The following is a 23,309-nucleotide window of genomic DNA, read 5'->3' as shown; positions in this document are numbered from 1 at the left end:
AGCTCCCGCCATCAGTGTGTGTGTGAATGGGTGAATGTGGAAATACTGTCAAAGCGCTTTGAGTACCTTGAAGGTAGAAAAGCGCTATACAAGTATAACCCATTTATCATTTATTTATTTATATACTTGTTCTTTTGCTTTCTGAACTCACTATGTTCTCTGCTCGCTGTACATATCCTACGAAGTCAGACCTACACTGTTTCAATGTCCATTTCTCTGATAATGCAATTGTTGATAATGCAAGTGCTGATATCAACCAAACCCAACCCCCACCCCTCCACATCCCACACCCCGGATTGTAACTAATGTAAATAATGTAAATAATTCAATGTATATACTCTGATGATTAACTTGTGTGATGACTGCATTATGATGATAGTATATATTTGTACCATGAATTGATTTAAGTGGACCCCGACTTAAACAAGTTGAAAAACTTATTCGGGTGTTACCATTTAGTGGTCAATTGTACAGAATATGTACTGAACTGTGCAATCTACTAATAAAAGTTTCAATCAATCAATCAAAACGTCTGGTCACTTATAAGAATATTCTATTACTGTTAATCCAATCCAATCCAATCCAATCAACTTTGTTTATATAGCACATTTAAACAACAAAATGTTTCCAAAGTGCTGCACAACAATATTAAACACAATTAAAAACAATAAAAAATAAATATGATTAAAAACAATTTCAAAGGGTAAAACCAATTAAAACAGTAAATAGAAAGCAACATTTTAAAAACACAGAGGACAACAGAGGACCACACAACTCACGTAGTGTTAAAAGCCAGAGAAAAAAAGTGGGTCTTAAGACGAGACTTATCGGAGGGTTAAGCAAACTATGAATAATAAAACACGCCAAAACATGTGTCCTTCACTATAGCGACACGTGTGACAAAAAACCGCGTGAAAATCAGTGGTATTCAGTGAGGTAAAATGAATTAAATGCGCTGACAGTTCATTGCTCCTGCCAAATGAATTGCACTGAGTGGAGCGGATCACCACTCCAAGATGGCGGCCCCGCGTCTCGTCAGCGCCAGTAGGCAGTAGCGCTCCACGCTGCATCTACTTAGAAGATGTCTATTGCCGTCGTTTCCTCACAGTACTTCCGGGTTTCATTCTAATGTCGTTGCATATTTATACAATTGTATACGTTTTGTTTTCTTGTTCAACGAGTGAGTTATCAAATGTTTTCCCTTAGTTGGTCTCGCTTGTGTTCCGTCAGTACCCGCGAAGTATACACCAAGCTAAAACGAGCAGCGTGGAGGACAATTTCAGGACATACAAGTGCTAAACACGCTAATGTGAATGTGTTACTAGCAGTGCATGTTACTTTGCCTTCCAGACGCCTCTGTCACGGTCACTTAGGTGACTTGTACAAGAACGATGCTGTTCAAAAGTATATTCGGCATCTCATGGAGGAGCACCGAGATCTCCAACAGCAGCTGCAACGTGCACACCTGAACGTAGCAGACAGGAAAGTGATGGTGACGAAACACACACAGCTGCTGCCCTTTGCCAATCTCTTCCACCGTATTGAACAAGCTCGCAAAGAGCTTGTGGAAGTCCAGGCACTTTTGTCTTGTAAGTAAATGTGTTTTTATTTTATTTTCTGTTTTGGGTATCTAACATTAAACAGCACAAATGGTGGCGATCAATCAATCAATCAATCAATCAATGTTTATTTATATAGCCCTAAATCACAAGTGTCTCAAAGGGCTGCACAAGCCACAACGACATCCTCGGTATAGCCCACATAAGGGCAAGGAAAAACTCACCCCAGTGGGACGTCGATGTGAATGACTATGAGAAACCTTGGAGAGGACTGCATATGTGGGTAACCCCCCCCCCCCCCCCCCCCTCTAGGGAGACCGAATGCAATGGATGTCGAGTGGGTCTAACACAATATTGTGAGAGTCCAGTCCATAGTGGATCCAGCATAACAGTAAGAGTCCAGTCCACAGTGGGGTCAGCAGGAAACCATCCCGAGCGGAGACGGGTCAGCAGCGCAGAGATGTTCCCAACCAATATACAGGCGAGCGGTCCACCCCGGGTCCCGACCCCGGACAGCCAGCACCCCATCCATGGCCACCGGATCTGTGTGTCTTCCCCTCCACAAGGGATAGGGGGGAGCAGAGGAGAAAAGAAAAGAAACGGCAGATCAACTGGTCTAAAAAAAAGGGAGGCTATTCAAAGGCTAGAGTATACAAATGAGTTTTGAGATGGGACTTAAATGTTTCTACTGAGGTAGCATCTCTAATTGTTACCGGGAGGGCATTCCATAGTGCTGGAGCCCGAATAGAAAACGCTCTACAGCCCGCAGACTTTTTTTGGGCTCTGGGAATCACTAATAAGCCGGAGTTCTTTGAACGCAGATTTCTTGCCGGGACATATGGTACAATACAATCGGTAAGATAGGCTGGAGCTAGACCGTGTAGTATTTTATACGTAAGTAGTAAAACCTTAAAGTCGCATCTTAAGTGCACAGGAAGCCAGTGCAGGTGAGCCAGTATAGGCGTAATATGATCAAACTTTCTTGTTCTTGTCAAAAGTCTAGCAGCCGCATTTTGTACCAACTGTAATCTTTTAATGCTAGACATAGGGAGACCCGAAAATAATACGTTACAGTAATCGAGACGAGACGTAACGAACGCATGAATAATGATCTCAGCGTCGCTAGTGGACAAAATGGAACGAATTTTAGCGATATTACGGAGATGAAAGAAGGCCGTTTTAGTAACACTCTTAATGTGTGACTCAAAGGAGAGAGTTGGGTCGAAGATAATACCCAGATTCTTTACTGAGTCGCTTTGTGTAATTGTTTGGTTGTCAGGAGGATAATAGTCTGCTCTCATTCCATCCCAACTCCAGCTGCCCCCAAAGAAGAAGATGAACAGTTAGTCCAGCTGCTGAAAGAAGAGGATGCTATTATCTCTCATAGGATTTCAACGTTAATAAAAGAGGTGAACATTCTCAAGCAGATAGATTATCAAAAAATAACTTGTATTTAATATGAGTATTCACTGCTAAAGTCTTTATTGTCTCTCCAGTTAATGAACACTCTAGTGCCGACTGACCCTATGGACCCTAGTAATGTCATATTAGAGGTGGTGTCTGGGCGAACAACGGGAGGTTTGGGAATTTTTGTCAACTTACAGTGCATCCAAAAAGTATTCACAGCACTTAAGTTTTTCCACATTTTGTTATACCACAGCCTTAGATAGATGGATAGATATTATTATTATTATAGAGGTTTATTTGAAATAGGGACAGATACAAAAACATAGACATCTGAAACAGTCATCCAATGTATGCATCATAGTGTTTGTAGCCAATGCTAATTTGCAACACTTGTCCCCAACAACAACAACACAGATCCAACATAATTAAAATAGGAAAGTAAAAAATAGAATAAGGCAAAGATGAGTCGATAATAATGATAATAGAAATAATACAGACAAAGTGCAAACTAGATAAAAGCCAATAATAATAATAACACAGACAAAGTGCAGACTAGATAAAAACCAATTTGTAAAAACTAAACATGGGAACACGATTGTTGCTCAACTAGCCATCATTTAGTTTGTTTTTTGAAAGTGACAAATGCAGGTATACTTTTCACAGTGTCAGGTGGAGAGTTCCATAGTTGTGGTCCTTTTATTGAAAAGGCAGTCTGGGCGAAAGATGTTCTACAGAATGGAACGCAACAGTTGCCTTTTGACATTGCTCGGGTGGTAGATCTGGTACCACTTTGCAGTCTTGTAATTGCCTTGCAGAGCAATTGGGGAGCAGAGTTATCCAAGCATTTAAAAACCAGTTTGACTGTGTGTAACAAAATAAAATTGGTAAAACTTAAAATATTGTATTTGGTTAAAATTTGGCAATGATGATATCGTGTACTCTTCTTGTCTAGGACTTTCAAGTCGCGGTTATAAAGACACTCAATGGTCTTGATTGATGACTGGTGTGCTGATAGATAGATAGTACTTTAATGATTCCTTCAGGAGAGTTCCCTCAGGAAAATTAAAATTCCAGCAGCAGTGTACAGAATTGAGATCGAATTTAAAAAGTAAAAAGTAAATAATGGGGCTTTAAAATGGAAACAAAATAGAAAAATATTACAATAAGAATAAAAATAAAAAGCAACAATGAGAATAAAAATATAACAGTAAAATAAGAAGATAACAAGAAAAACTAGGCAGTAGTGGCCATGTTATGAAAAAGTATTGCACTGTTATTGTTTTGCATCCCCTGTCATCCTAGTACCCCCCGTCCCCACCAGAGAGGAGTTGTACAGTCTAATGGTGTGTGGGAAAAAGGAGTTTTTTAGTCTATTAGTCCTGCACTTGGGATGAAGCAGTCTAGCACTGAACAGGCTCCTCTGGCTAGTGATAACAGTATGCCGAGGGTGACTGGCATCATCCAGGATGCTCACTAGTTTTTCCACAGTCCTCTTCTCTGCCACCGTCACCAGTGAGTCCAGTTTTATTCCCATCGTAGAACCGGCCCGCCTGATCAGTTTCTCCAGTCTGGAGCTGTCCTTCTTTGATGTACTGCCCCCCAGCACACTTTGATGTAGTACAGAACACTGGCAACCACAGACTGGTAGTACATCCACAAGAGTTTTTTTTTTTACAGATGTTGACCTTGGACTCAACCCCCCTAATTCAATGACCAGCTCCTTGGTCTTTGACGGATTGTACTTCATTACAAAATGGAATAAAAAATTGTTTTTTCTCAAAATTCGACAGGCAATAAATACCCCATAATGACAATGTGTTTTTTTTAATTTTTTAGATACACTAATGGTACAACTGGACACATCCTCAGTGATGTAACCTAGGATCACAGGGGGTTTCGGTTCTTTCAACTATCAGACCCCCTCCCCTAGCCAGGGTTGATCAGGCCCCAGCCTGTATCCAGGTAGCGCTACTGCCCTACATGCCACGCCTCTCCCCTCCTGATCCACAGCCACCTTGATGCCACTTCTGCTGCATCAGTGGCTAACTTGATGGCCCTTCACTGGCTGGCCCCTGTGATGCCAAGCATTCTGTAGGCCCTGCAGAGGGATTTGCCCACAAACCCTCGACATCCCACTTCAATGGGTTGGCATATCGCTCGCCACCCATTGCTCCGACACTCCTCCACAAGTTGAGAGTACTTTGCACTCTTCCTCTCGTTGGCCTCCTCCATACGGTCCTCCCAAGGCACTCTGAGCTCCAAGAGGATTACCTGCTTGGAGGCCACTGAGGTAAGCACAATATCTGGCCTTAGTGATTTGGCAACCACGTCGGGGAACTTCAACTGCTTGCCCAGATCAACGGAAAGCTCCAAATCGCGTGCTGTTGCCAACAGGCCAGAAGAGGTGTTGACTTCTCCCCAGCTCTGATGAAAGCTGTGTTCTTCGCTGGGCGGAGGCTCTTGCTGTGACTGACTCCCCTGCAAATTTATAAAAAATAAAATAAAAAAATCACATGTACGTAAGTTCACAGCATTTGCTCAATACTTTGTTGATGCACCTTTGGCAGCAATTACAGCCTTAAGTATTTTTGAAGATGATGCCACAAGCTTGGCACACCTCTCATAGGGCAGTTTTGCACATTCCTCTTTGCAAAACCTCTCAAGCTCTTATCAGGTTGTATGGGAAGCGTTGGTTTTCGTCCAGAATGTCTCTACATTTTTGCTTGTATCTTTCCCTCTATCCTGACTAGTCCCCCTGTCGCTCAAAAACATCCCCACAGCATGATGCTGCCACCACCATGCTTCCCTGTAGAGATGGTATTAGCATGGTTTCCTCAAAATATGAAGCTAATGTTAAATCTATCAGAGATTTTGTTTGTCATGGTCTGAGAGTCTTTCAGGTGCATTTTGGAAAACGTATTACTAAGAAATGGTTTTCGTCTCTCCACTCCACCATGCAGGCCTGATTGGTAGTTTGTTGCAGAGATGGTTGTCTTTCTGGTCCTCTCTCGTACAGACACATCCTGGATGAAATGCAACGCTTCCCATTCAACCTGATGGAGCTTGAGAGGTGCTGCAAAGAGGAATGAGCGTAGCTGCCCAAAGCTCTAGCGCCCCCTAGGAAGAAAACACAGATACAACTTCCTCTAACTCCCAGTACGAATGTCGTAAAAACATGAAACAAAAACCTCTATGTAGGTCTGACTTTGACCTACATTTCATACAATGACATTCTTCAGCAAAAATACACAAGAAGTTGGCCATTCCCCCTTCAAGACAAAAAAGTACTAACAACAGTCACTTTTGCCTCTTTGAGCTGCTATTTGACCCCCTTAACATGCTTCAAAACTCACCAAACTGAACGCACACATCAGGACTGGCAAAAACTGTGATCTAATAAAAAAACCTAACCCCAAATTCAAAAATGGCGCTCTACAGCAATTTTTGAATCAAACAGAGAAAAAACTGCTCCTCGGAAGAAAACCATTACAAAACTGCCTGTAACTCCCACTGGGAAGGTCGGAGAGACATGAAACAAAAACCTCTCCGTAGGTCTCACTTAGACCTACATTTCATAAATTGACAACCCCCAGCAAAAATCAACAGGAAGTTTGCTATTCCCCCTTCAAAACAAATTTTTTTTAAAAACCGGTCACCTTCCTTCAAAAACAAACTCCTCTGAGTAGTTTGTTTGTCGTTTCGCCTTCAAACTAACACAGGACAGAGATTGAACCCTTGTGATTACAACAACAGAAGCGCTTTTTTTATAACTGCTCCGGTTTTGATTTTATGACCCTTCAAAGACCCGCTGCGCTGATGCTTCTGCGCTGCTGCTTTTTTAAGATGGCTGCTTAAAAGCAGGATGCACCAACGTGCCCACACAATGCAGACAAGGTAGGTACACTAGACAAAAGTCTTGGGACACTTCAGACTAAAAGTAGACAAAAGTATTGGGACACTTATGACTATCACTGGACTATGACGAAAACTAAACAAAAGTATTGGGACACTTACAACTAGCACCTGCCAAATACGCGGGCCCGAACAATACATTTGCACATTTTATAGAAAAAAAAAACTTATCACATTGTCAATGTGGGGTATTGTGTGTATAATTTTGAAGACCAAAATCAATTTATTCAATTTTGGATTAAGGCTGTAACATAACAACATGTGGAAAAGTAAAGCAATGTGAATACTTTCAAGATGCACTTGTTATGTTTTGAACGCTTATAATAATAGAGGTTAATTTTGACTTGTATATTTCTTTTTGTCTTAGGTGATGTATGTCAGCAATTCACCCGAGAAATGTTTGACATGTATCAGGGTTTTGCTGCTTACAAGAGCTGGGGTTTTGAGACGTTGAACTACACACCTGCTGAGTATGGTATGTTTGATGTGTTACGCATTTACCTGTTAAGATTCGAGATCAACCGATTATCGAAGCCCATATTTGATATTTTGAAATATATCAGTATCGACCTTTGTTTAAAATCTGTATTAACTTTTTTTCTTGAACATTACATCAGCAGATACAAAATGCACAAATATTATTTAAGTTTTTTTTTTAAATAGTAAAGTAGATCACCCTGTGCTGAAACAGCAGCCATTTACCCCTGCATGAGAAAATGCCATTTTTGTTGTGAGCACTTTTAAAAAAAAATAATTTAAGAATCAAAATTACACCATCAATAATTCTCCCCAAATATCTCTTAATTTCTGACCGGGCATTTATTTGAGTTCTTGTGAGAATTCTTCCCTGGTCTGTTCAGCTGCGTTCACCACAGCCATACCTCCCCCTTTCTCTCCTTGCAGTGCTGATCGTCTAAAGTACAGATTCTTTTTTTGCTGGGAAATCCTGGTATTGTCCTTCTTTCCCGGCGTCTTCCCGGTTACTTTTTGTTTGTTTTCGGCGCTATAGCAGCGATGGAGTCCGCTCGAAAAGCCTTGGCAACACTCGGAGCGTGGGCTCATTAAAGGAGCGTGCAGTTTCATTGACTCAAATAATAACGCGACAGAGATGGTTGGACATGAAGACAACTGAGAAGATATCTCTGTCAAAAATCCAAGCTTTGTGCAAATATCTTGACGAATAGGGAGACTTATTACAAGAGCAGGCAGCAGCTCACACATTCTCATACATTCTGTAACATCTAGGAAAAAATAATGTCAGCCAGCTTGAAAAATGTCTCAACAATAAGCTTCATGAAGAAGCCCAGAATTGCTTAAATTTAAATGTCCGCAATATTCCAGGGTTCAAGTTCCTCATGAGGTAGCCTTACACTGTATTAATACCATATAAAAATGTGATTGAACGGATGGCGAGTTATTTTGATGTAGAGAACTTGTGTTCCAGTCCAGACCATGAAATAATTGTATTATTTTTTTATTGATTTGAAAAGTCTAATTTTTTTTTTTTTACCAACTTCACAGAGAGATTTCCCATATTTTGAATTGCAAATGTTGTTGTTTCTCTGACCTGCTGCATTAGACTCATGTAATAAAGGTGTTTGTGAAATCCACCAACGTTGTTTGCTGCTAAATTAACCATGACATTAGCTGCTGGTCCGACGTTTCCTAAAATTATAATTTTTTTAAACAATTTAAATCCTTGTTCAGCTTTATACTGACGTATACTCGTAATGTTTATCTACCATATTTTTCGGAGTATAAGTCGCTCCGGAGTATAAGTCGCACCGGCCGAAAATGCATAATAAAGAAGGAAAAAAACATATATAAGTCGCACTGGAGTATAAGTCGCAGTTTTTGGGGAAATTTATTTGATAAAACCCAACACCAAGAATAGACATTTGAAAGGCAATTTAAAATACATAAAGAATAGTGAACAAAAGGCTGAATAAGTGTACGTTATATGAGGCATAAATAACCAACTGGGAACGTGCCTGGTATGTTAACGTAACATATTATGGTAAGAGTCATTCAAATAACTATAACATATAGAACATGCTAGACGTTTACCAAACAATCTGTCACTCCTAATCGCTAAATCCAATGAAATCTTATACGTCTATTCTCTTATGTGAATGAGCTAAATAATATTGTTTGATATTTTACGGTAATGTGTTAATAATTTCACACATAAGTCGCTCCTGAGTATAAGTCGCACCCCCCGGCCAAACTATGAAAAAAACTGCGACTTATAGTCGAAAAATACGGTAACTTTTACTGCAAATGAGTATCAGCTCCAAATATCGGTTATCAGCTTTCTTGACTACTAAAAATCGGCGTCTGCCCTGGAAAAACATATGGGTCGATCTCTAGTTAAGTTACATGAGTCTTTTCAACTTTTTTTTGTGTGCTTGTTAGGTAGTTTACATCACGCGGCTGTGCTGATATCCGGAGAGAATGTGTACAGACATCTGAAGCACGAAGGGGGAACGCACCGGGTGCAGAGGATCCCCGAAGTAGGCCTTTCGTCCAGGATGCAGCGCATCCACACAGGAACCATGACTGTGATCATCCTGCCTCAGCCTGTTGAGGTACAGTTAAACTTTGGTTTCTGTACGCCCCACTTTTCGCCAAATACATTTTTGACCAAGTGTTTTGCCAAAATGTTCTCTTTGTATATTTACTCGGTTATTATCAGTGTTGGGACTAACGCGTTACTTTGTAATGCGTTAGTTTCGGCGGTAACTAGTAATCTAATGCGTTATTTTTTATATTCAGTAACTCGGTTACCGTTACTACATGATGCGTTACTGCGTTATTTTACGTTAGTTTTTATGTAGTATCGGCTAGAAACAGAAGATCTGAGTGTGTTTTATTGGAGCGCTGCGGTGTCGTCCTTCTAAATCTTCTTGTGTCACAAGCCGGAGGCGTGCTCTGTGTGTGTCTGGGTCTGGGTGTGGGGAGGGGAGGTGAGGGGGGCGTGTCTGTGTTTACTAACAACGGCGCCGCAGTCGAGTGTCTTAACATGGAGATATTCTCACTTCTTTTCTTTTGTCGAGCACAAAGAAAAGAACATTTTAGTTAAATGTAAGTTGTGTCTTGGATCAAAGATCCCGTCTACTGCCCAAAACAACAATTCAAATCTGCCTGGTTAGGCTTTGTGTATGTCACGTGTGCCTTCCTTAGGTGAAGCCAGATTTACAGCTATGTTGTTGTTATGCGGTTTGTTACTTATGTATGTTATGTTGCAGCTATTTAAAATAGTTTTGTCAATTTGTTCTGGCCTGAAATAAATTGGCCCTTTGAAACATATTTTTGTCTTTGTGTGTTGTATGTAGACCACATTGCTTAGCAGAGTTCAGTGATGCAAATGCATGTATAGTTGATCAACAGATTGTATTATTCTCCAGTGCAATAACAGTACTGAAATGAAGGCTAAAAGGGCATTAATGGGAACTTTAAAAAAAATAAAAAATAATAAAAAATAAAAAATGTAACTAAATAGTTACTTTTCACAGTAACGCATTACTTTTTGGTGCAAGTAACTGAGTTACGTTTGAAATAAAGTAACTAGTAACTGTAACTACTTACTGGTTTTCAGTAACTAACCCAACACTGGTTATTATACGTAACAAACAAGTAGTCCATTTGCTCGCGTATAATTCAACAGAATATAGTGCCCACAGAAAGACTCCCACACACTTGTCACTTAGTCTTATTTTTTGTACTGTAAAATAACCTTCCACAAGGCCAAAGAAAGTAACCAGCACTTTGATCAGCACTCTCCTCCCTCTCCGCTCATTGCCATCTTCACCCCAAAAAAATATTCAATAAAGATATGCGATGTAAAGGTTCACTCATCTATTTCATATGTATTTCACAATGTTTTTCTGCATGTAAAACTATAATTATTTTCTATGAAATGTATTTTGTGTTAATATTTTTGGGTTGATTGGATTTGCATTATTTCTAATGGCTTATGTGTCAAAGCCGCCACATGGTTTTACGTGGCCCGGAAAAGCTTGGAAATAATGTGCACCACTTTATCTTTCTCGCTAAATTTAGCTAGTTAGTTTCAGTTTTTTTCTAACATGCATCCAGTACAATTGCAATGTAATGCATCACATATTTCCAGTTGTTTCATCACAGCACGTTCGAAAAGGAGTAAAGGAAACAGATCTTATTTAATCCTACCTCTTTTCGTATCATAGCAATTATATCCCATGTATTTGTTCTGTTTGTAACAGAACAGTGAATAAATAAATAAAAAATATACCATAAGTAAGTAAACAAATATTAAATACAAAGTACATATTAGACACAAACATATACACAATAATTAAAGTTCTCATAAATTAATAGTTAAGTACTTTATGGTTCACCTAGGAGATTAATGAGATTATCTCATTTTTAAAAGAAAATAAGGTTCAAGATGTTCATCATAATTCTTCTTCTTTGTACTTTGTGAACACTTGTAGTTTGAACAGTTTCTTAAACTTAATCATATTAGTGCTTTATTTAATTTCCTTGCTTAATCCATTCAATAATTTACCGTAATTCCACATGGTGATATGATAAAGTCCTAGGTGTTGTACGTGCATACACATGTTTTAAATGAAATTGTCCTCTCAGGTTATATTTCTTCTCTTTTCTTTACAATAATTGTTGTACATTGTTAGGTAGCAGTATATATTTTGCTTTGTCTATAATTGTATTGTTTGAAAATGCACAAAGTCGTTCAAATTCAATATTTTTGATTCAAAGAAATAAAGGGTTTGTATGTTCTCTATATCCAACATTATGTATTATTGTAATTGGTCTTTTTTGTAACACCGTTAGTGAATTAAGCGCACATTTGTAGTTATTTCCCCATATTTCTACACAATAACTCAGACATGGTAACACAAGCTAGCAGTGTATTGTAAATGTATTTGTTCTTTCAGTTTTGACAGAAAAAAATGCATGTATGGCATGCAATTGCATGTCTTTAACATTATCTGATCATTCAACAAACATTATATTCACATATTTTTTTATTAAATAAAAATAAATACTTATATATCCGCTTATCACCTTGACCTATGATTTCAAGGCAAGTTATCTATCAATTTGTACATTAAAAAAATACAACAATTTAATGCAAATGCATAGGCAATTGTGCAATAATATCATGAGGCAACTATACATTAAAATCAATTAAATAACAACGCGACAGAGATGGATGGACATTAAGACGACAGAAAAGATATCGCTGCCAAAAATCCAAACTTTGTATAAATATTTTGACAAATTGGGGCTTATTATGAGTAGGCAGCTGCTCTCACATTCTCATACTTTCTGTAACATCCAGGAAGAAATTATGTCAGCCAACTTGAAAATAGCATGTATGGCATGCAATTACATGTCTTTAATATTTTTGGATCATGCAACAAACATTAACATGTTTTTATTAAATAAAAATAAATGCTTAAACATTTGCTTATCACCCTGACTTATGATTTCAAATCAAGTTATCCATCAATTTGTATGTAAAAAAAAAATACAACAATCAAATGCATAGGCAATTATTTAATAATATCATGAGGTGACAATACATTAAAATAAATCAAATAACGCGACAGAAGTGGACGGACATGAAGACAGAAAATATATCGCTGCCAAAAATCCTAACTGTGTCTAAATATCTTGACAAATATGAGATGTATTATATGATCATATGCAATTGTGTAATGAGACGACTATACATTAAAATTCATATATATGCACTGTTACAAGCGGCCCTCTGTGGGCAGCCATAACTGCAATGTTGCCCTGAATGAAAACTTGTGCAGTACCACTGTCTTATGGAAAAATGTGTTTGGTTTACGTACGATTCTGTGTTTGTCCGATTTTTTGCAACAGGTTACTAACAAAATTTGAGGTGCCGCTGTTTTATACCTCCCGTCATGAAAATGCGAATTTTTAACCATTTTTAAAAAAGAAAAAATGTATTTTCTTGTTCATATAACGACTTAACATTTTTTCATACATAAATGAATTCATATTTTGAATGGCCTCCTTTGCAGCTTCCAAACACATAATCCATAAAAGAACAATGCATGTTGATATATCTTTTTTTGTAAAACAATTTAATTCTCAGATAAAATTATATTTTAGCATTAAACTACCATTTTAGTTGAGGAGCTTAAATAAACAATAGTAATAATAATAATTAATAAAGCTGTTAACTCATGGAGGCTATGCTATTACTAGGGGTGTAACGGTACACAAACATTTCGGTTCGGTACGTACCTCGGTTTAGAGGTCACGGTTTGGTTCATTTTCGGTACAGTAAGAAAACAACAAAATATACATTTTTTGGTTATTTATTTACCAAATTTGTAAACAATGGCTTTATCCTTTTAACACTGGGAACACTATAATAATTCTTCCCACGTTAATCAACATTAAACTGCCTCAAGTTGTTGCTCAGATTAAATAAAATGACAAAACTTTTCTTCTACATATAAAAAGTGCAACATTAAACACTTTCAAGTCAACTCATCATGCTTAATTTATTACAGCATTTGGGAAGCCTGTAGTTGATTTATTATGTAAATGCTATATTTTTATCAACATGTGATAGCAGGGACCCTGCCATTCAAAACTAGGCTGCTTTATTACTAATGATTAATGTAATTATAGCTGAAAAAATGGTACAATAGCAATAGGAGAGACTATTCATCCCTGAACACCATGGAGTTCATGTAGGCTTAATGATGCAGTTACATTATTATATCAACTACCAGAGACAGAAACTCTTCATTTAACATAATGTCCTTTTTTGCTGCTTCAACACAGCTCAATCAACACAGAAAAAGGTAAAGTGAAATAACAGACACACACACACACACACCGCAAAATGAGCTAACGTTACGCTAAAAGCGAATTAGCCTTCACCTCAAGCCAGGACTGCGAGCGAGCTGAACTGCCTTTAATATTTCTAGAAGGTCAACGGGCTCATAGGGATGTTACTAGTAGTTGACTGGGAGGTGTTTATTATAATTTGGGGAGAGTCCGCTGCCTGATGCTTACCTGCTAAATGCTAAGCACTGACTACATGCGCTCTGAATACGCACTGCTAATTGGCTGTTACCACTCTGTTTGTAACCAATCAGATGGTTGTGTGGGTGGGACAATGCTGGGTGCTGTGTAGAGTACTGACAGAAACAGAGGCAGCAGAAAGCGGAGGCGGCTACTTAATATGTTCGTGTGGAAACTCGTTCGGTACACCTCTGAACCGAACCAAAACCCCCGTACCGAAACGGTTCAATACAAATACACGTACCGTTACACCCCTACCATTAACACATGGAGGCTATGCTATTATTCTTTTCAGGTTGGCCTTAAACTTTGCGTATTGTTTTGATGTGGGTCATCGTTATTCTTATTTTTGGAATAAGCAGTGTGCCAAGAAAAAATAAGTTGCGTTTCAGACACCCTTGATTCAAATGGATTTGACTTGAAGCGTGTGTGATCTTAGGTGGACATCAACATCGATGCTAAGGAGCTGCGTGTTGACACATTCAGATCTAGTGGTGCCGGGGGTCAAAGTGTCAACACAACGAACAGCGCGGTGCGTATTGTTCACATTCCCACAGGTAAGACATTTAAGTACAGTATCTACTTGACACTAATACTCTCTGATGTTTTAATGTCAGCGTTTTCCTCTCAGGTACTACAGCAGAATGTCAACAAACCCGCTCTCAACTGAAAAACAGAGACACCGCCCTGCGCATGCTGAAGGCCCGCCTATATCAAAGCATGATGGGTAAAGAAACCGAGCAGAGGAATTTAGCTCGTAAGAAGCAAGTAAGTTGCCTCCTATAAAAATGTCTTATTTCTAAGGAAGATGGCATCTCTTTACTCTCTACCACGTCTCTTGACACCAGGTTGGCACGCGCTCACAGTCGGAGAGGATTCGCACGTACAACTTCAGCCAGGATCGCATCACAGACCATCGGACTGGCTATGTTAGCAGAGATATAAAAGTTAGGACCTCAAATGAACTCTAATATCATAGTAATTATATGTAATGTCACATCTTGTGTTTTTCAATCCATATCAGGAGTTTATGCGAGGAGGGGAAGCTCTCGAAGATCTCATCACTGATGTACTCGAACACATGGAATTGGGGGCTCTGTTGGACCTGGTGGAGAATGGTGGCAACAACCTGTCAAGGTCTGCAGATTGACAAGCTTCACAAGTCCCTTTGTCAAGTATTTATTGCTAAACTGCAGCAGGAGATTCTGTGTAAATATGTTTTGCATGGCTTGTTCAGCTTTAGCATTTATTTAAAGCTTTTTGTCACATTATAGTCTCTGTGATGCTGGTCATTTATTCCTCCAAAGACAAAATGATAAATCATGAAACAAAAACACTTTCCATAAAGTTTATCTTGCTAAAAAAAAAAACAGATTTGGATAATACTTAACATAATTTGTTTAAGGAGCTTAAGAAGTTGTATGTAAAAAAAAATCAAAAAACATGGTACATTAAACAAAAAAAATCTGGTTGATTGATAGGATTTCATTGTTTGCATTTGCTCAGCAAAAGGGAACATAACTGTCCCAAAAAATGCAAGTGCAATTTCGGATTCCGGATATTGACATTTTCACTTAGTCATCATTGTCTCTCTGTCGGAAGCGTCTGGATTTGCCGTTCTGTGTCTTGCTTTTCTTGAATGAGGCAGGTCCGCTTTCCACTCCGAGTGAGGTGATGATGCGCTCCATGAACTTGGGTTTCGGTTCCGGTGGTAACTCAATCGGTACAACTTCTGCCTCTACCCTTGCTAAGGGCAGCTGTAAGTCCACACTGGCGCTGTGAAGGAAAGGGAACACAACTGAGCTACTCAATGCATCATCATAAAGATCTTGTCTGTGCTCACTTACTATGGATCCTTCTCTTCCTTTATCTGCTCCCAAGCCCCATAAGGGTTGAATGCTTTTGGCCTCCTGGCTTTTACCACCTCTTCCTGTGTTATCACTTGAGGTTCAACATTTGTACTTTGGACCCCCTCTTTCTCCTCCTCAACTTGAGGCATTTTGCTGCTTGTCCTATCTTCTTCCTTTTCTAAAGGTTCACCCTCTGATTTCCTTTTCTGGAATAGAAAATAGGGATGTTTCAGTAAAACAGTAAGGCAAAACACTCTTCTGAATTGTTCTTACCCTTGAGGAATTGTTTGGGTCTTCTGCTTCCTGAGACAACTGCGCAACATCAGAACCCTTGTCTCCTCCTGTTGACTCCTCTTGAGATGATGTTGACTCTTCCTGATGCTTTTCCACCGTGCTGGATGCTGTACTGGATTCAGGAGCCTCACTTGAGGGCAATTCTTCTGGCTTCTCCCATCTGGACTCTTGAGAGGTAAGACAAACGTGGTTTTAGATAACATTACCAATGCATATTCTTAATAATTCAGTTCACTAAATCCTCGGAGCACTTAATTTAACACAACTGGACTGTGTAAGTTGTCTTAGAATACATTTTGCTTAAAGACTAGCTCGGACAGTTCAAGTCTGAGGGGATGGTGCAGGATCTACAGTATTTATTCTTTAAGCAGTCCCTCCAGGAATTTGCGATGTTACGATCATGCCAATTCAAACAAATTCAACCAATCCTTACGAATTATGCGCGACCTCACAGCTTTGTTCAATGTCCTCAACTTTCCCGCACATTTTGGCCAATCAAACTAAGCCTTTTGGGTAATGTAGTATATAAACAATTAGCAACACACCAGCGTCCTCACTTCCTAGTTTACAATCACAAGTACTTCCACCAGAATCAGAAGTACTTTATTAATCCCCGAGGGGAAATTAAGATTTTCAGCACCATACCATTCAAGATCAAACAAACATTACAGGGAGACAGAACAGGATCGCTGGCCGGTCTGCCAACTTCCGGCGACCCTTACAAAAAAGTTGAGAAACATTACATAAAACATATTTAACCTTTTTTTATCCAGGGTAAAGCAATTAACAGATTCTCATTCGCAATGCCGACCCAACAAAGAAGCAGAATTTACATGACAAAGATGTTTAATGATAATCTTTCTCTCTCATTTATCAACAAAAATTACCGATACGGATCAGGGGTATTATATGTTGGAACATAAATTAACACTTTTTAAGCACTGTCTGCAACTTGAGCAGACAGTGGACAATAAGGAAGCTTTTGTTGGTGTTTTTTATCTGTAATTACTTCTGATATTAGTTATAAAGAATTAAAACAGTATAGAAATTTGACAATGAGCGGAGTATGTGCTTTAACTGCAATTTAGGGTCTACTTTTAAGTCTGAGTGGTATAAAACAAGTAAAACAACACAGTATTTGTTTACCAATTTTTGTTGAAATCCTGTGTTTTTTTAGGTTACCGGTAGCACTTAACACGGTGACAAATTCATAAAACTACAAGTTCATTAAAATTTATTTTAGTCTCGAAACATTGCAACTTTCGCACCATCCATCCATCCATCCATTTTCTACCACTTATTCCCTTCGGGGTCGCTGGAGCCTATCTTAGCTACAATCGGGTGGAAGGCGGGGTATACCCTGGACAAGTCGCCACCTCATCGCAGGGCCAACACAGATAGACAGACAACATTCACACTCACATTCACACACTAGGGCCGATTTAGTGTTGCCAATCAACCTATCCCCAGGTGCATGTCTTTGGAGGTGAGAGGAAGCCGGAGTACCCGGAGGGAACCCACGCAGTCACGGGGATTGAACTCACGACTACTCAGGACCTTCGTCTTGTGAGGCACCAATTTTCTGAAAAAGCTGCCGCGAATTCAGGCATTTTAGGCTGCAATAATCAGAAAAAAAATGACAAAACACTAGAGAGGCTGTTTAAGGTAGAGATATAGAGAGGCTACACTTGTTGGCTCCTGCACCATCCTCTCAGACTAGAGCTGTCTTATCTAGTCTTTGAGCATGAACTAATACAGCCTATTCGGAGAAGCGGTGAAACGTCTTCTAAGACAGCCTAAACCGTCCAGTTGCGGTCGATTCAATGCCTTGAAAAGGTTTAAGATGATCAAAAATGATCTATGATAGCAAAATGTATAATAGTAATATTAAGAATCACCTCCTGTTTGAGTGTTGTACCAATATGTATATCCTTCGGGACTGAGACCTTCCGTCCAAAGACTGCCGGAAGCTATCTAAGGAAATAAAAAAACATACCGGTAATTTAGATACAATTGCATTATTAAAAGATCAAACACAATCAATTCAACATGAATACCTTATTCTGTTCGGGTTGCACAATGTCCGAGGAACTTTGAGAGCCTTCAGGCGTGGTCCATCGAGACTCTGGAACAGAATACAGCCACGTTAATGGATCTGACACTTTTAGTTTCCGTAATAGTAATAATGTACTAAATAAAAAAGTGATTTTTGTGGTTATCCTCACCTCCAGTGATTGTGTTGAAATAGTATGTGGTTCCATCATCTGCATGTCCTTCAACCCATGCCTGTGTTACATTTGGCTGACTTGATTTCGCTTTTTTCTTCGGAGGTATTCTGGAATGTGGTGGTGGCACACACAGTACCACAGGTGGTGCTTTAGGTTTTAACAGTGTTGTGGGTTGGAGACCGTATCCTGACACAAAAAGGATCACAATTAGGGAGCTTGTTTTAAAAAAATATATAGTATCACACAGTTACCTGATTCCATTTCCATCCTCTTCAAGTCTTCTTGATATGCCTTCTGCGCAGCCTCTTCCATTGATGCAAACTGTTTAGACGCACGCAGCTCTTGCTTCGCTTTTTGGACACTCTTCTTTTTAATCTGCAGAGAGAGATAAATGATGTGACGAATGACAACTTTGGGTAGCCAATCAGTAGACAGCTATGAAGTCAAACTCTTCAGTCTGGTCCTTATCACTCATGCCAGTCCTAGGACCCATGCCAAGACACACGTTTTTCTTGGCTGTTATTATTCCGCTCACCATCAAAATACATGACACAGATGAATATAGTACCTCACTAATTTTGGCTGACACATTTTCTTTGTGATTCTTCCCTCTTTCGTGGAATTCTATACTCTAGAATGCAAAAAACAAACAAACATGAAGACATGAACATTGCAGTCGGCAAAACACTGTGCAACTTCTGGCTTACTCACTGGCTTATTGTCCGCGATCCAACATTTGCAATATTGGCAAAATTTCCTCGGTTGTGACTTCCAGTAGTCCGCCCTGAAAATAATATTTCGGTATTAGATGGATGTTTGGCAGCTAATGAGGCTAACTATCCAAAGTCATGCTTCCTAAACTCCAATACGTCACCAAAATGGCTTTGTACCTATAAATATTGCGCATTCAAAGGTTAGTACTTACATTTATAGTATTTGGGGTTGATTGTAAGGCAAACAACAGTTACAAAAATAAGAAATCGAGGCAGCGGCTGTCCACATTCAGGAATAACACGGGCCATTAATGATGACGTCATCGCCCATAACGTTTGCTTGTAGTTCATTGGACCTTCCAAAACACACTACGACGTCCTGTTGTGCTTATGATACGGAGAGCCATTCGCAAATAGAGTTAAATGCAGAAGTCAACATAAGAGTGTCAAGTAACATCAAAGAGTAAAACGGACATCTTTGTAGACATTCTGTTATTAAAAATGTTTGACTGGATTGGGTTCCTTATAAGTCCCATATGGTCTAGCGGTTAGGATTCCTGGTTTTCACCCAGGCGGCCCGGGTTCGACTCCCGGTATGGGAACTTCCTTTTCCCCCCCCCAAAGTCATCATATTCATTGTTTATTTTGAATCAAAATGTGACTTATGGGCACAGTAGGGTTAACACCGAACAATGAAATTGTTACTACTGTAGTTCCCCTTCAAATGGATTATCGATAAAAGAATAAATATATATATAATAGAAAAAAAGCAAGGTACCGTATTTTCGGAGTATAAGTCGCTCCGGAGTACAAGTCGCACCGGCCGAAAATGCACAATAAGAAGAAAAAAAACATATATAAGTCGCACTAGAGCAGTGTTTTTCAACCTTTTTTGAGCCAAGGCACTTTTCGGCGTTGAAAAAATCCGGAGGCACACCACCAGCAGAAATCACTAAAAAACGAAACTCAGTTGACAGTAAAAAGTCGTTGTCGCAATTGTTGGATATGACTTTTAACCATAACCAAGCATGCATCACTATAGCTCTTGTCTCAAATTAGGTGTACTGTCACCACCTGTCACATCACACCCTGACTTATTTGTATTTTTTTGCTGTTTTCCTGTGTGTAGTGTTTTAGTTCTTTGTCTTGCACTCCTATTTTGGTGGCTTTTCCTCTCTTTTTTGGTATTTTCCTGTAGCAGTTTCATATCTTCCTTAGAGCGATATTTCCCGCATCTACTTTATTTTAGCAATCAAGAATATTTCAGTTGTTTTTGTCCTTCTTTGTGGGGACATTGTTGATTGTCATGTCATATTCGGTTGTACATTGTGGACGCCGTCTTTGCTCTGCAGTAAGTCTTTGCTGTCGTCCAGCATTCTATTTTTGTTTACTTTGTAGCCAGTTCAGTTTTAGTTTCGTTCTGCATAGCCTTCCCTAAGCTTCGATGCCTTTTCTTAGGGGCACTCACCTGTTTGTTTATTTTTGGTTTAAGCGTTAAACACCTTTTTACCTTCAAACTGCCTCCCGCTGTTTCCGACATCTACAAAGCAATTAGCAACCGGCTGCCACCTATTGCATTTTTTGGGGAAATTGATTTGATAAAACCCAACACCAAGAATAGACATTTGAAAGGCAATTTAAAATAAATAAAGAATAGTGAACAACAGGCTGAATAAGTGTACGTTACATGAGGCATAAATAACCAACTGAGAACGTGCCTGGTATGTTAACGTAACATATTATGGTAAGAGTCATTCAAATAACTATAACATATAGAACATGCTATACGTTTACCAAACAATCTGTCACTCCTAATCGCTAAATCCCATGAAATCTTATACGTCTAGACTCTTACGTGAATGAACTAAATTATATTATTTGATATTTTACGGTAATGTGTTAATAATTTCACACATAAGTCGCTCCTGAGTATAAGTCGCACCTCCGGCCAAACTATGAAAAAAACTGCGACTTATAGTCCTAAAAATACGGTAGGTCGACAGTGTATCTGAGTTTCATTGTAATCTAGCCCAGGGGACTCAACCTTTTTTTTGCAACAGAGACTGGTTTAATGTAGTCATTATTCTTGGAATGTCCTCCACGAGTGGCAGATAAATAGAGCAAAAACAAGTGCTTGAAAAATACAACTCACCATAACGCTGAATTAGTGGGAGCCTTGCGATGACATGGTCCCCGGCAGGTTGATGGTATATAGCAGTGGTTCTCAAACTTTTTTACCAACAGTAAAACACAGTAGCGCACGAAGCCAAAGTATTAAGAGGTTTAATTTAAAACAATCAGGCATACTATGTGGTGCATGTTGTGAAAATGTACACATTGAAAATAATTCTCTTGGCAAAACACTTCAAGTTAGTTGAAAATTCTGAGGAAGAAATTGCAGTTTCAAAAACACCATTAGAACACAATGAACTTAGACTTTGTCTCAGTGTTTTTACAAAGCCAATAAACTTTAAGCACTTCCTGTTTAGCATTCTCATGTTGGCAGTTCATTAAAGACGTGTTTGGAAAAGCAACCGAATGTTTTCTCAAACCACTACATTGGTGACATCTGCAACTTCTACAGCACATGATTATCATCATTCAAATATGATACAAAAAACAATTATCAAAATGACACCATAGCCGAAATCAAGGTAACATAACCAGGAACTTAACCAATGTGAACATGGTAGATTTAAGCACTAAAAAAAATAGAACAAACAACCAATGTAGAAACACCTTTTTACAATGGATTTCAGGGTGCGCATCGTACCGTCAACCAATTGCGAGCGCTGCACTAAACTTGATGGTCATGTTGACTAAAGTCTTTGCATCTTATCGTTTTATTTTATTTTATTTTATCCGTTGGGTGGATAATTTACGATGAAAGAAGGTATTGTATGTTGATACTGCATTAGTCTGCCACCATCTGCTGCCAGCCACGACGGGAGCAGCTGATTGCTTGCAACTGCGCTGATTGGAGTAGCGGCAGCCAATCCAGAGGGCGCTTAAACACGTCAACTTTAAAACAGTGTCATGTGTGAGGTGGGTTACATTTGATTTGCTATTGCGACATCCAGTGGACACATTTAAAACAGCAGTTTCTTGCATAAAAAAATTGCAGCTCATTTTTATACTTGGCAAACTTTTCTTGCGGGCCGGTTAAACCTGTTTGTGGACCTGAAACGGCCTGCGGGCCGTACGTTTAACACCCCTGGTCTAAATGAAACTGGTGGGAACTACTTTTTTTTACACCCATGTAAGTATGTAATGCACAAGCAACAAAATAACTGACAAGTTAAAATGAGGCACTCAGTATTACAACAACAGCAAGTGTACTGTATGTCTGCCCTTAAAGTAGGATATTTGGAGACATACGAAGTTAAATATAAATAACGCATTAAGTGCAACATGACGCCATCGTTTAAAGATGATTCCTTGAATTACACAACTTTTTAAATATTACCAGACACATTAAGTATATATTTGCACAAAGTATATATATATATATATATATATATATATATACATATACACACATATATATACATATGTATGTATATATGTATACATATATATATATACACATATATATATATATATATATATATATATATATATATATATATACACACATATATATACATATATATATATATATATATATACATACACACATATATATATAGAGATATATATACATATAGATATATATTTAATTTTTTAATTTTTATTTATTTATTTATTTATTTTTTAATAAATCTTTATTTATAAATTTCAACATTTACAAATAGTTGAAAATAATAATCAAAGTAAGTACAAAAAAAGTACAAAACAGTACAAAAACAGTACAAAACAGCGCCAGGGGGTTGTAAACTCAATAAAGTAACTAAAATAGAATGCAAAATATATATATAATAAACAAAGTGCAAAGCCATAGGCTCACTCAATCTCAGTAAATAACTTAAATTTGGAACAAATAAATAATATACTTTTTTTTTTTTAAACCTTTATTTATAAATTTCAACATTTACAAACCATTGAAAATAATAATCAAAGTAAGTACAAAAACAGTACAAAACAATACAAAAACAGTACAAAACAGCACCAGGGGGTTGTAAATTCAAAGTAACTAAAATAGAATGCAATATATATATATATATATATATATATATATATATATATATATATATATATATATATATATATATATATATATATATATATATATATATATATATATATATATATATATATATAATAAAC

The 23,309-nt window shown here is 38.2% G+C and overlaps 2 protein-coding genes and 1 non-coding gene across 3 annotated transcripts; 2 read left to right on the top strand and 1 right to left on the bottom strand.

The window, feature by feature from the left end:
• The first annotated feature begins 1,028 nt into the window (after positions 1 to 1,028).
• On the top strand, positions 1,029 to 15,231 carry mtrf1 (mitochondrial translational release factor 1). Its single transcript, XM_061985278.2, has 9 exons — positions 1,029 to 1,589; positions 2,877 to 2,968; positions 3,056 to 3,137; positions 7,246 to 7,353; positions 9,294 to 9,466; positions 14,398 to 14,515; positions 14,590 to 14,726; positions 14,807 to 14,905; positions 14,983 to 15,231. Exons 1-9 carry the CDS (start codon positions 1,193 to 1,195, stop codon positions 15,106 to 15,108), a joined length of 1,332 nt encoding a protein of 443 aa, XP_061841262.1. The 5' UTR covers positions 1,029 to 1,192; the 3' UTR covers positions 15,109 to 15,231.
• Positions 15,232 to 15,292: 61 nt separating this feature from the next.
• wbp4 (WW domain binding protein 4) lies at positions 15,293 to 19,416 on the bottom strand. Its single transcript, XM_061985279.1, has 10 exons — positions 19,256 to 19,416; positions 19,042 to 19,114; positions 18,899 to 18,961; positions 18,582 to 18,705; positions 18,328 to 18,516; positions 18,160 to 18,227; positions 18,001 to 18,076; positions 16,082 to 16,269; positions 15,806 to 16,014; positions 15,293 to 15,734 (listed from the first exon to the last, which is right to left on the bottom strand). Coding segments are annotated over exons 1-10 (1,194 nt in total). The 5' UTR covers positions 19,258 to 19,416; the 3' UTR covers positions 15,293 to 15,532.
• Positions 19,417 to 19,573: 157 nt separating this feature from the next.
• Positions 19,574 to 19,645, top strand: trnae-uuc (transfer RNA glutamic acid (anticodon UUC)). The gene has a single exon. It is a non-coding gene; the product is annotated as a tRNA-Glu (tRNA).
• Positions 19,646 to 23,309: the final 3,664 nt, after the last annotated feature.

The sequence above is a fragment of the Nerophis lumbriciformis genome, linkage group LG23, assembly GCF_033978685.3.
Source record: "Nerophis lumbriciformis linkage group LG23, RoL_Nlum_v2.1, whole genome shotgun sequence".
Lineage (NCBI taxonomy): Eukaryota > Metazoa > Chordata > Actinopteri > Syngnathiformes > Syngnathidae > Nerophis > Nerophis lumbriciformis.
This window is presented reverse-complemented; position numbering and strand designations above follow the sequence as displayed.